This window comes from Gymnodraco acuticeps, unplaced genomic scaffold (genome assembly GCF_902827175.1).
Source record: "Gymnodraco acuticeps unplaced genomic scaffold, fGymAcu1.1, whole genome shotgun sequence".
NCBI classification, from domain to species: domain Eukaryota; kingdom Metazoa; phylum Chordata; class Actinopteri; order Perciformes; family Bathydraconidae; genus Gymnodraco; species Gymnodraco acuticeps.
Window position 1 is genome coordinate 145,249 of NW_022991525.1, and position 15,009 is coordinate 160,257.

Here is a 15,009-nt window from a genome sequence, read left to right on the forward strand (position 1 = left end):
AAATAAAAAAACAACCTTATTTTGAACAAAAATTACTAATTAATGTTCAAAAATCTTAACTTATGACACATAAATGACCAAAAACTGTAAATACGAAGAACATCTAACAAACAAATCAATAAGGAAAATAAATCTGTAAAACAATATTGAAGTTTTTCTGCCAATTATTACATTGATTCAGTTTTCCTATATCTTGTGAAAAAGTGTTTTTCGTACATGTATGGTTTCATTTAAGGCTTTAAAACGAGCATACTTTGGACTCAGTGTGAGAAACAATATGGAGGAATATACCAGAATAACAATATGGAGGAATATACTAGAATAACAATATGGAGGAATATACCAGAATAACAATATGGAGGAATATACCAGAATAACAATAAACAGTGCTTCCTTATCTATTAATCAATACAATACGATACTTACAGACATGTATTGCCATGCCAACATAATTGACAATACTGCCAGAACAGCTTAGAATACATAACAATGTGATTAGTTCATACGACGGCCATGTGTAATTTATGCCAAATATGGCATGCTGGAAAATCCTGATGGATGTCGAGAAAGAAAAACAAGAAGCTGGTTTCTGATGCTCTCGTTGTCTGTTCTTAAAAACACTAAAATGCTTATTTTAAAGCAGACTGAGGAGTCAGAGAGTGACATACAGAAGCTGCTTTCCAGAACAACAAGTCTGTCTGCTCTGGTGTTGGGTTTCTGACACAGGTGACGACCGACGTCATAGATGTTCACCATAGATGTTCCTTACATTTTAATTTAAATGTAGACCTTTTTTATTTAAGAGGCAACTCAGAGAAAAGGAGGCCCCCACAGACGGCTCAAAAGATGAGGGTTCAATGAAACAAAAGACCTTTGTGGTACGATGTGAGGTGCAGGTGAAAGAACAATACGTGGAGAAAGGGTTTTCTTGCAAAAAATAAACAGGCGTTTTATTCTTAGCCTTCCACATTATTCCACAGAAACACAAACTGCATGCCTGGAGCTGCGTTCACCAGCAAGGAACAAACACAAAACGAATGCCCCTTCCCCTCTCTTCCCAACCACATTTATAGGAGACTGCCCGCCTTCCCACTCCAACCTGGCCAATCAGGTCATGGTTCTGAAAGTGGAGTGAAGGGTTAAATACAAAATTAAACACTGTTGTCTACCTTTAATAAAACCCTAAAGGCTTAAGTAAATTCATTATTGCATCGCCATAAATATTATACCTTCAAGAACAACCAGGTCTGCTTAAAACGGATAGTTTTTAACCTAATTGACACTCGTAAAATCACACATTTCCTGACCAATCGCGTCCAAGACTCCGCCTACTCATACGGCACATATAAGGAGTACTTTGGAGGCGTGCTCCCCCTTTGAGCACTGGGACAAGATGGCCTCCAGGTCTGAACAAAGGAAATGGTGATTACTTGGTGCTTGTGTGTTTTACAGACTGACGAATTTAGACGCATTTTATTAGTTTGTCTACGTAAACTGTTTTTATAACTTTAACTGAAATAAAGACAACTCAGAAAAAAACATGTATTACCTTTCTTAACAAACAAATAGTTAAGACCAACATGTTAGTGAGGGAGTGTGTGTGCTTCCTCACACTTGGTTTACTTGGAAATAATAAGTTATATTTCCAAACAGCACCCAAGTTAGACTGTTAAAGAGGCATTATTATCAGGGCTGCACATAACTGGTGCGCAGGTGCGCATGCGCACCTCCGCCAAAAAAAGAGCACCGGGTCATTTGAAACAAAGTGCATTTGCGTACCAACATTGAGAGAGAGGGAAGGGAGAAGAGAAAATAGAGGAGAGAGAAGAGAGAAGAGAGAAGAGAGAGAGAGAACGATATTTGCGAGTTGCATACATGTATGAACCATGATATGAACTCAGGGCCGGCCCGTAGCACTGGCTAGATGTTCGCCTAGGGCGCCAGATCTGTGGAGGCGCTGCGCTGGCAGCTCTGGGAGGGAAAAAAAACATTTTGACCGTTGGGGCTCATCCTAATTTTCGGCCTTGATGTAACAATATTCATAATTAAGTAAACCCTTTTCACCCCGGTTACACGTTTCATTTGCCCTGTACGATGGGCGCTGTAAGTGATGAAAATGGGGGATGTTGGCTTATCTGGCGCCTGCAGCTCACAGCCAAAATGCGAGTGAGCGAGGGAGGGTGCACCGGTACCAGCGCTGTTGTTATTAGAATCTGGTGCCGTGCTAGCTGCTCTAATGGATATAAGAAGAAGATGTTTCTACAATAATGTGGAGGGAGAGTCCTCTCCAGTCAGACTGATAACTACAGCTCAGTGAGGTAAAGTCTAAGTTCAAACGGTTTGGTCGCAATTTATGTAAACACATATTTCCAAGGCACTCCTTTATAATTATTGGGATAAACAGGTTTGAAATCATTCCAATGTATACTATAGGACAGTAACCAAAAATATCCTTTAAAACTGGAGAGATAAAAAAAAATGCATAAATAAATAAATGTTAAGGTAAAATAAGATATGAATGAACAACACAAATAAAATAAGTTACATTCATTTGTTATTGGCTATGGTAGGTTATTGGTTATGTTCACATACTTATTTGATTACATTTACTTGTCTAAGATCACAACAGAGACTTTCGACCCAAAACCAGCTGTTGACTTGTGGATGCAAGCAGCTAATCACAGACTCAACCAGAGAGAAAGAAGTAGGCCTACATCATCAGCTACCATGTCTGACAGAGAGGAAGACAGAGAGGAGAACAGTCAGGAGGGTAGTGATGACAGCTTGTAGGATTACTGGTCGTGCTAATGTTGTCTTGTGTTCACCTCTGCATGTGTGTTCTGTGTTCACCTCTGCATGTGTGTTCTGTGTTCACCTCTGTGTGTTCAGTGCCGTGTGTCTGGCAAATAAAGTCAAGACCCCCTCAAAAGTTACGGTTTATTTCATTTTAAGGATGAGCACCAAGCAACATCTCCAGGTGCTCCTTTGAGAACCAGGGCAAAAAAGTCATGTGCACCCCTGATTATTATGCTCTCCTGTAGTGTGTTATATAGGTTAGTGTGCGTCTGCAAAGGCTAAAATATCCCTCCATTGGACTCCTTGGTTTACTTCTGGAACATGTGACATCACTATAAAACAATGTATTGGCTAGCGCTCCAACATATTGTACGATTGGCTAAGGGGCGGGACATCTCTAAGTGGTTGACCAATCACAACAGAGCCGGTCAGCTAACCAATCAGAGCAGACTGGGCTCTGGTTTCAGACAGAGGGTGAAAAGAGGTGCTGCAGCACAGACAGTATGAGAACAATAAAGAGCTTTTTGAACATTAAAGCATGGAGACATGTCCCAGTAGAGACACTGTTAAACCCGGGAGACCCGCAACTTTTGGCAAGAAACAGCATCTGAGGGCTTCTTAACATTTAACAAACTATGAATGTGTCATACTCACTTAACGGGAAGAAACTCAGCTACCTGGCGATATGAACCATTTGTACCGAAACAGAACACAAGTCTAACGCCGAGCCTCTGAATTAGCAATAAACAAAAGAATGCTAACGCACTTAGCACATACAGTAACTCACGTTAGCGATCTTTTATACTTCATCGGATCTGCACAAACAATATTCCATATGAAAGCTGAGATTCCACAGATTCCAACGGTATAAGTGTCATCACTGAGCGACCAAAACTCACGGCAGCGAAAGCAAGCAAAGACAACACACAACTCCACTTTACGTAGCCAAAACGGCAAATAACTCTTACCGTTGCTGTTTTCGGATCACAAGTTGTGTTCAATGGCATTAAAACGCATATGAACGCTGCTGACGGTTAATCCAATGTGTCTGTCAATTATTACTGATAATCCATCATCATATTTATGATCAATAAGCCTAGTTTTCAGTTTGCAGAGCGTAACGTAGCTTTAGGTTTGGGCAAACTGCGTGCGCATCACTCTCACTGTCAATGGTAACATGTAGGTGGATTTAGGAACCTCCCCTCGATTCTATTGGCTCTCACGGTTCAAAAGAGGTGTCCATCACTAAAATCGACCAATTCCAGAGATATGGAAAATCCACCCAAATGACCCCAGAGGTGTTTTCTTTTTCTAAACCTCTCTAAAAAGGTCAAATGTCACTTGTTTTGCATCAATCTTGATACAGGGTACTTATTATATGTTATAGTTTGGATTCCTAAAGCTTTTAGTCTCAGATCCCATCATTCAAGGGTTTTCACTATAAATAAAACATTTTTTGGACGGACACTATAATTTACATTTTTTTACTATGTTCAATCTGAATTTACTTTAAAATAAAACAATCTATATTGATTCTGACTTTTCTACATCCAACTCACAGGTTTATCATTGCTTTGAGAAAAAAGATTATTAATGTAACCCTTTTAGAAGATATGGTCATTTGTTCTGGGAATGTCATTTTCGAGCCTGAGGCCTGAACAACAGGCTTAATATAAACATAAACGTGAAAAATAGCATAAAAGGACCTCTTTAATATATTTATTTAAATGTCCTTTTTCTAGAGAGTAATTCACACAGAATGTGAAAAATACTTGGCCAAAAGTGATGTATTTTTTTAAGACTTATGTCGATATTTGTTTAGCTCTGCACCGTGAACCTTTCAGAATAAAACTCCTATACACAAATTATTCACAGGCCAGTTTTTCGCTTTTTTGTGTCACTTTTTTGTAAAGCACTTGATGTGTTCAGGCCTAAAGTGATGTATAAAACCAATCTGGATCTCAGGAGGATATAAGAGCGGTTTTGTGTGTCTGCAGTGTCTGCATGTGTCATTTATTTATAGGTCACTCATTTTATAATGCACAGAATCTGAATACGCATATATGTTATTTAGGCAGCTTAAAGCCCAGAAGCCATGTGTAAATGCTTATATATTACTTATACTACTTACTTATATAACCTAACACATGGCGACCAAAAATGTGATCTGATTCAATGTAAACTGACACAAATAGAAAAGGAACGCCATGAGAATAAAGCAAGAATGACCAACAGCCTAAACGTACAGATCTCTCCCGCTCTCTGAGAAACAAGGTCAGCCTGCCGTCCTGGAGTCATGTGACCTCCCTCCCCCACCAACTTAAGGCATTTTTTAGAATATTTCTGGCTTGTCTACGTCATTTTCACTCATGCATTACACTTCCACTCAAACACACACACAATCTCTCAGAGTAAAGCAGGCACTTGTTCACATTCGGAGCTGCAGACACACACTGAAACACACCATCATCACTCATTTTCATACAGTAAAATGTTGTGGTGTATTTATGTTTTGTCTTAACCTGCGGACGATAAGACGCTTACGCAGCACTGAGGAGTTCAGCAAACATGTGGAGAAACTTACTTACTTTTTCTCTCACATACACTGATTTCACCTATTCTCAACACATTTCCGAACAAAAACTACTTGAAGAGGGCTTAATAAATGCATAATTTATTAACCTGGACTACCATGGATATAATTGCAGGGCAAACAGACGGGGAGAAAGAAAGCATGTATATGATACGTTGTTTTCACGTTATCTCCATAGCTGTGGAAAAAGACAAAGAATGAACAACAGATTTACACAAAAGGCGAAATACCTGGAGAAGAATATTATTTTCCCGGGGCTTTTATTGTGAAAGAATGTAGGCAGTGTGGTATGTCGAGGTTAAAAGTAATGAAGACTGCGGTCTATGTAGCCGTGTTGTCGTTTATATTATACTATACAATAGGATATATAAATATATACTATAACAAAACGTCATTCGTTCAAATCAAATCAAGTTTTATTTATATAGCACATTTATAAACGATTTTTGGTCGAGTCAAAGTGCTGTACATATGAATAAAAATAGCCTACAGTACAGACACTTTACAGCAAATACAACAGCACAGATTGTTCAGAATATCAGTATGAGAAAGAAAAAAAAATCGTTGATGCGTTCATTCGAAAAACCAGCCTCGTTATTATAGAATAATGTAATTTCCATCGTTCGATATTTGCGCTTGGTATATAATAAATTGAATATCTACATTTTGATCAATTGTGCTGTTTTGGATACAAGATGCCCCCACACACTCATTATTATAATATATACTCGCTGTTTTCACGTTGTTGATTTCCATGTATGAAGTATTTTCAAGCACAAGCTCACAATAACAACTGTGTCAAAACCTTGAGACATGTCTATATTGCAGATAAACTCACTTCCTGCTGCAGAAATATTCAATATCCCTACTGAAGCTGATTGAAAGCAATAAAGATTGCCGTATGTAGAGCCGTGTTGTTAGTTTATACACAATGTGATTGGTTGATGCATTTATTCATGGTGCAAAAGCTTCAGCCTCATCAAAAATACTGCATTGCTTTTCCAGCGTTTGGTATATAACAACGGTGCAAAACAATACATTTAAATATGGATCAATCAGACAGGAAAACAAGCCTTTAAAAGCCCCGACACACTGATTATTGTGAAGTATTTTCCAGCTCACAAAAACAACTGCGGACACACGTCTACATTGCAGGTAAATCCACTTCCTGCTGCCGACGTATTTCATTTGCTAACCTGGTTTAATGTTGGTTAAAGAAAACTTTATTTTTCATTTGCAGAAACAGTCACCTGGTTGATTAAGTGCATGTAAACACGGCGACTTAAAAATCGCGTTGACGGTGTCGTCTTCCCACACACACACACACACACACACACACACACACACACACACACACCACACACACACACACACACACACACACACACCACACACACACACACACACACACACACACACACACACACACACACACACACACACACACACACACCACACACACACACACACACACACACACACACACAGGTTGCAGGGCACTCAAGCTAATTGGCGTCTTCTCGGGTATATTGTAAGCGACAAAACCACAGGTTTCACACACAGCTGACCTCTGACCTGTTCATTACAGCCGCAGAAGCAGAGAAAGAGAGAGTGACCGAAATGTATTTGTATCGGTCGCACATCTCTCAGGAAAAACAGGTGAGGAATATGATTTGAAAAGCCAGAGCTGTGGCCCGCCATATGATAAAGAACACGACAAAATGATATAAATAACAGAAACGTATGCAATTGCTAGAAGAGCTGCTGTGAAAACCAGGTTTAATAGAAGCAGTGTGATCATGTTGCATTTTCAGGTGTATATCAGTATGCAGTGTCTCTACTTTAAAGAGTCCTCTCCTGCTGATGTTCAGGTGTATATCAGTATGCAGTGTCTCTACTTTAAAGAGTCCTCTCCTGCTGATGTTCAGGTGTATATCAGTATGCAGTGTCTCTACTTTAAAGAGTCCTCTCCTGCTGATGCTCAGGTGTATATCAGTATGTAGTATCTCTACTTTAAAGAGTCCTCTCCTGCTGATGTTCAGGTGTATATCAGTATGTAGTGTCTCTACTTTAAAGAGTCCTCTCCTGCTGATGTTCAGGTGTATATCAGTATGTAGTGTCTCTACTTTAAAGAGTCCTCTCCTGCTGATGTTCAGGTGTATATCAGTATGTAGTATCTCTACTTTAAAGAGTCCTCTCCTGCTGATGTTCAGGTGTATTTCAGTATGTAGTGTCTCTACTTTAAAGAGTCCTCTCCTGCTGATGTTCAGGTGTATATCAGTATGTAGTGTCTCTACTTTAAAGAGTCCTCTCCTGCTGATGTTCAGGTGTATTTCAGTATGTAGTGTCTCTACTTTAAAGAGTCCTCTCCTGCTGATGTTCAGGTGTATATCAGTATGCAGTGTCTTTACTTTAAAGAGTCCCCTCCTGCTGATGTTCAGGTGTATATCAGTATGTAGTGTCTCTACTTTAAAGAGTCCTCTCCTGCTGGTGTTCAGGTGTATATCAGTATGTAGTGTCTCTACTTTAAAGAGTCCTCTCCTGCTGATGTTCTGGTGTTTATCAGTATGTAGTGTCTCTACTTTAAAGAGTCCTCTCCTGCTGATGTTCAGGTGTATATCAGTATGTAGTGTCTCTACTTTAAAGAGTCCTCTCCTGCTGATGTTCAGGTGTATATCAGTATGTAGTGTCTCTATTTTAAAGAGTCCTCTCCTGCTGATGTTCAGGTGTATATCAGTATGTAGTGTCTCTACTTTAAAGAGTCCTCTCCTGCTGATGTTCAGGTGTATATCAGTATGCAGTGTCTTTACTTTAAAGAGTCCCCTCCTGCTGATGTTCAGGTGTATATCAGTATGTAGTGTCTCTACTTTAAAGAGTCCTCTCCTGCTGGTGTTCAGGTGTATATCAGTATGTAGTGTCTCTACTTTAAAGAGTCCTCTCCTGCTGATGTTCTGGTGTTTATCAGTATGTAGTGTCTCTACTTTAAAGAGTCCTCTCCTGCTGATGTTCAGGTGTATATCAGTATGTAGTGTCTCTACTTTAAAGAGTCCTCTCCTGCTGATGTTCAGGTGTATATCAGCATGTAGTGTCTCTACTTTAAAGAGTCCTCTCCTGCTGATGCTCAGGTGTATATCAGTATGTAGTATCTCTACTTTAAAGAGTCCTCTCCTGCTGATGTTCAGGTGTCTATCAGTATGTAGTGTCTCTACTTTAAAGAGTCCTCTCCTGCTGATGTTCTGGTGTTTATCAGTATGTAGTGTCTCTACTTTAAAGAGTCCTCTCCTGCTGATGTTCAGGTGTATATCAGTATGTAGTGTCTCTACTTTAAAGAGTCCTCTCCTGCTGATGTTCAGGTGTATATCAGTATGTAGTGTCTCTACTTTAAAGAGTCCTCTCCTGCTGATGTTCAGGTGTATATCAGTATGTAGTGTCTCTACATGTCTCCATGATCTAATGTTCAAAAAGCTCTTTATTGTTCTCATACTTTCTGTGCTGCAGCACCTCTTTTCACCCTCCGTCTGAAACCAGAGCCAAGTCTGCTCTGATTGGTTAGCTGGCCGGCTCTGTTGCGATTGGTCAACCACTTAGAGATGTCCCGCCCCTTAGCCTATCACGTACAATGTGTTGGAGCGCTAGCCAATACGTTGTTGTATAGTGATGTCACTATGTTAAGGAAGTAAACAAAGGAGTCCAATGGAGGCGTTAAGAGAACACAGGGATTTTAGCCTTTGCAGACCATTTACATGCACACAAACCTATGACACACTACAGGAAAGGGAAAACCCCAAAAAGCAGAATAGGGCCTCTTTAAACCTCTTTCTCTATCCTGAGCTCCGTTTGGACCAATGTCTGTACGTCCACAGTATATTGTGACCGTATTGATTTGTTAATGTGTTTCTGTATCTTCTCTCTCTCTCTCTGTGTCTCGGTCACTCTGAGGTTTCACTCTGAATTGAGGTTTTTTTTTTTTTAAAGGAAATGCAGCACCATGGCAACAGCTGTAACCAAGTCAACAGCAGTGTCCTCTCTCTTAATTCAATTCAATGTAAAGCTTCAATATAAACAGTGATACCAAATGTCAAAAGGACACAATTATAAATTAATATAGAAGTAACAGAGCTGATGTCACAATCAATCTGTAATCATGAAAGTCAGAGTGTCGAACGTCCAAAAAAGTTATAATACATCTTTAAAGAGTCTGCAATTTGTCGACAACAATCATGAAAAGTCATATTATTACATATCATTAAAAAGTCATTAAAAGTCAATATATTTTGTTGTAAAAACTCAAAAAGTCATATCATAAGAGAAAATCATGATGAAGTTATTAAAAACATCATAGTATAGTATGTTGAAAAAAATTATCAATAAATCTATCAAATTATCTTTAAAAATCCATATTAAAAAAGTCAGTAAATTATAAAAATCAATATATTTGAGATTAAACCTGTTTCCTTTGTCTCCTCTCCTCTCTCCAGACTGCGAGCCGGAGGAAGTGTCGGACTGGTCCTTCGATGACAACTGTCTCTTCTGCTGCTTAAGACGCGAGAAAGTCAAGGTATGACCAAGCCCCCAGGAAGTGCGCCGGACACCGAGGAAAATATTCGTTGTGGCCAAACGGCGGTACTAAACTTCCGTATCAGTCGCCGGGCCCGGAAACACTTTTTCCCATTGACTAACATTGGGAAAGAGACGAATTTTTTTTTAAACTAAATAAACTACCCAGTATGAACACTTGTATAGCCCTTATTAAAAACACTCGGTCCTCAAGTTGTAAAATGTGCTAATAACGTTATTCTGAGAGTTATTCTCCTCGGCATTATGAACGCGGAACCAACCCACGGGACCGCGCCGCCCGGCACGTTCATGTGACGTGTTCAGTACTACGTGAGTTTTACCTTTACCCATGGATGCACAATAAGGACGGATGATATTATTATATGATTACTTTCGTGACGTTTCGCTCTCAAAAGTTGGGCCATTTTGTCTTCATGCGCCAATGAGCAACTCTCATAGGAATGAACGAGGCCCCGCCTCCCACGCTGTATCCACTTCTTATTATACATCCATGGGTATGACACGTCACAACATTTCTACTTCCGGTCAGACAATAATCCACATATCCATGCTGCAGTGCTATAATCAATTTAGCAGATACGACGTTTTGCTCAAATTTGATATGTTTTATAAAATAATGGGAGTAGACAAAACTATAAATGCTAATTATGTAAAATGTATATTTATCAAAGTTTATTAAGACCTAGGTGATTAGGCTCCTCCTGCTTTGAGTCGATGCTAAGAAAGCAAATTAACATACCAAAAAATGTAATCTTTATAGAAAGGCGTACAATCAAATAATCATCAGTATCTAAATTAAATTAAAGACAGTCTTGAATAAAATATAAAGAGAATATGGATAATGGGTAAAAAACACAATACAATTGAAAACCATCTTCAGTGCTTTCTTTACCGTCGTATGTTTGATAGAAGATGTTTCATTATAATGTAAAACTAAACGGATTTATTTAGTTTCTGAGGACATTTTTGTAAGTGTATATTCCATCAAATATAAATTATTCCTTCAAGCCCAAAACATGTTATACAAATGTTCCATATTTTTTCTCTTCTGTTTTTGTCCGTCGTCTGTCTTTAGCTTTTTGTTCGAGGCTCCAAATAGTTTTTGTCTCCTCCTCCTCCTACATGTTTGTCATTTGTGTTGTTCAACCACCATGGTCTTGACCCCAATTTAGCTTATGAAAGGAGCGCAACACAATGATTTTGAGGTGTGTGTGTGTGTGTGTGTGTGTGTGTGTGTGTGTGTGTGTGTGTGTGTGTGTGTGTGTGTGTGTGTGTGTGTGTGTGTGTGTGTGTGTGTGTGTGTGTGTGTGTGTGTGTGTGTGTGTGTGTGTGTGTGTGTGTGTGTGTGTGTGTGTGTGTGTGTGTGTGTGTGTGTGTGTGTGTGTGTGTGTGTGTAGGATGGTGACATGGGTGTAAATTAGTGAGACTCCCACAGCAGCATAGCGTCCGGTGCCTCCTCTCAGAATTTCTCATTGGGATGAAAAGTGATGGGAGCAGAATAATAATGAGTGTATCACACACACACACGCACACACACATACCATGTATACATCACTTCAGGGGACATTACATTCATTTCCTGGAGATTATCCTAACCTTAACCATAACCAACACATGCCTAACCCTAACCAAGTCTTCACCCTAAAATTAATGATTCCCCTCATGGGGACCTCCATTTTGTCCCCATAAGGGCGGAGAGTCCCCACACGTGACTGTGTAAACATATTTAGGTCCCCACAAGTATAGTAATGCTAGGCCACACACACACACACACACACACACACACACACACACACAAACACGTACAAGCACACACACACACACACACACACACACAAACATGGATGTTGTGGTACCTGCTTCTCAGTGATAAAAAATGGATCATAGTCACTCTTCCTTAATTAACTTTTGTGATCTTATCACATGCTCTTCAATTCAATTAATTCCAATATTGATAGTAACATGCACTGATTATTTTTTTCTTCATTTCAAAAAGACAACATTTTGACGCAAACAAAACACATCTGCTCATTTAATCTGGAATTGAAAAGAAATTAACTTTTTTCTTTTAAAAAATATAGTTTTTTTCGCATTCAGCATCAAACATAGTTCCATATAATTAGTTATACATAATGTTTGCATCATCATCCATTCATGTTGGTATGAAATTACCCAATTTAGGATTTGAAACTAACAGAGAATAGTAAATAATGTAGAGTAATAACCACTAAGGGAGTAAACCTATAAGTGAAAATAAATGCAGAAATATCTTTATAAATTTAAAATAGAATACAAATAAAGCAGAATGTAAGATTAGATAAACCGATGTATGTGCCCTTATGACAACATACTCGCTTATTCATACGGTCTTTATCATCGGAGGGAGTTTGCCTTCCCTCCTCGGATGACTTTTTAAGGACTTCTTTGTCCGTTATTTCCGTCTTTATTTTTGGGATGTGATTGAGCGAGTGAACGAGGGAGGGAAGGAAGTTAGGAGGGGCGTCCTTCCCTCGGCCGTTGCTTGTTTTTCAACTTGACCCTGGTGCGACCTGCGGGGTCGGCCATCTGTCTCCTAAAAACATCCTTACGTCTCCACCAACCCCCCCCCCCCCATCAGCCCCATCTGCTCATGCTAATAAAGCACAACAACACAGTATTGTTGCTACAGGCACTCTGGGTGAATATAAAATACAACAATGTTTCTGCGTGTAATACAGTAATTACTCATGATCCTAACGAGCAAAAACAATCAACAGAATGAAATCAATTTACCAAAGCCTGGCAGGAATTACAGGATATTTGCAGCATTGTCTGACTGGTCAATAATGATGTTAGCTACTTGCAGTGTGCACGTCCTAATAAGGGGGAATAATAAGGCAACATTTGCAGCAGATTTATTTGTATTCGCTCAATACGATCGCGTATTCATGTGTTAGGGCTTGAAAGCTCTCCCGACCTCTCTGTTATTACCCTCCGCTTTTTTGTGAAATGCCAGAGGAGCGTCGGTGGGCGGGAATCATTGATTCTTTGATCTGAAGCCATGCAAGCAAAAGAGAAACAAAGAAAGGCAGGAATACTGAAACACACATCTCAGAGTGTTGACATTCACGTAAACAGACGTACCCAAATTCCCTGCTAATGAAGACAATGGCAACACACACTCACATTGTTATTAAGCCCTTTAGATTTAAAAGCTGAATACACATTTCCTCTTAGCGGCTGCTAGCGGAGTCTCGCCAGGCCTGAGACCTTGGATATCCTGAGGAAGCCGTTTGATTGGCTGCCAGATAGAAAAGAAGAGAATTGAGACACCACTTCTCCCTGTACTGTCAACAGAGTGGAGCAGTGGAGATGGATTTTTGTAGGCCGACCCTGAAGTTAGCATCTCCCCGTTTCCCTCGGCTAAAATATGGATTTCGGAATATTTCAGAAAATCTGTGGCAAACACACGTTTATGATACTTACACGTTTTGTTCAGCAGATTCATCTCTACATATTAGATCCATTTTGGGATTTTTGAAGTAAAAAGCTAACGTTGGGCTATAAAGGAACTACAGCACGGTCACATGACTTCACGTCATCGCCGCTAAGCTAAAGGTGGCTAATGTTGGGCTATAAAGGAACTACAGAACGGTCACATGACTTCACGTCACCACCGCTAATCTAAAAGCGGCTAATGTTGGGCTATAAAGGAACTACAGCACGGTCACATGACTTCACATCACCACCGCTAAGCTAAAAGCGGCTAATGTTGGGCTATAAAGGAACTACAGCACGGTCACATGACTTCACGTCACCGCCGCTAAGCTAAAGGTGGCTAATGTTGGGCTATAAAGGAACTACAGAACGGTCACATGACTTCACATCACCACCGCTAAGCTAAAAGCGGCTAATGTTGGGCTATAAAGGAACTACAGCACGGTCACATGACTTCACGTCACCACCGCTAAGCTAAAGGAGGCTAATGTTGGGCTATAAAGGAACTACAGCACGGTCACATGACTTCACGTCACCACCGCCTAAGCTAAAGGTGGCTAATGTTGGGCTATAAAGGAACTACAGAACGGTCACATGACTTCACGTCACCACCGCTAAGCTAAAGGAGGCTAATGTTGGGCTATAAAGGAACTACAGAACGGTCACATGACTTCACGTCACCACCGCTAAGCTAAAGGAGGCTAATGTTGGGCTATAAAGGAACTACAGCACGGTCACATGACTTCACGTCATCGCCGCTAAGCTAAAGGTGGCTAATGTTGGGCTATAAAGGAACTACAGAACGGTCACATGACTTCACGTCACCACCGCTAAGCTAAAGGAGGCTAATGTTGGGCTATAAAGGAACTACAGCACGGTCACGACTTCACGTCACCACCGCTAAGCTAAAAGCGGCTAATGTTGGGCTATAAAGGAACTACAGCACGGTCACATGACTTCACGTCACCACCGCTAAGCTAAAGGTGGCTAATGTTGGGCTATAAAGGAACTACAGAACGGTCACATGACTTCACGTCACCACCGCTAAGCTAAAGGAGGCTAATGTTGGGCTATAAAGGAACTACAGCACGGTCACATGACTTCACGTCACCACCGCTAAGCTAAAGGCGGCTAATGTTGGGCTATAAAGGAACTACAGAACGGTCACATGACTTCACGTCACCACCGCTAAGCTAAAGGAGGCTAATGTTGGGCTATAAAGGAACTACAGCACGGTCACATGACTTCACGTCACCACCGGGAAGCTAAAAGCGGCTAATGTTAACGCTGTTTTTTAAATTCAACAGTGGGGTATTTACTGACGTATTTTATGTCGTAGGACAAAATGTTAAAATCTCTTCAGCTTGTATTAACCGCAGATCTTCTTTCAGGCATATAAACATAAACATATTAAAACTTTAAGGGAACCAGAACTCCTAAAATGCGTTTGGAAAGATGGAAAAATTTGCACATAGCTGCAGCAGGCTCTTATGAAGGCTCACATCTACACAATATACAATACAACTGGGGGTTTTAACATGTGGTGTATTGGTGTGTGAGGGGTT

At 40.1% G+C, this 15,009-nt stretch overlaps 1 protein-coding gene across 1 annotated transcript in view; it reads left to right on the forward strand.

Annotated features, from left to right (window-relative positions):
- Nucleotides 1–15,009, forward strand: part of lcor (ligand dependent nuclear receptor corepressor) — a 98,798-nt gene that overhangs the window by 53,513 nt on the left and 30,276 nt on the right. The window contains 1 exon segment of the mRNA XM_034197083.1: nucleotides 9,868–9,947. Within this exon segment, the coding sequence (XP_034052974.1) occupies nucleotides 9,868–9,947 (80 nt within the window).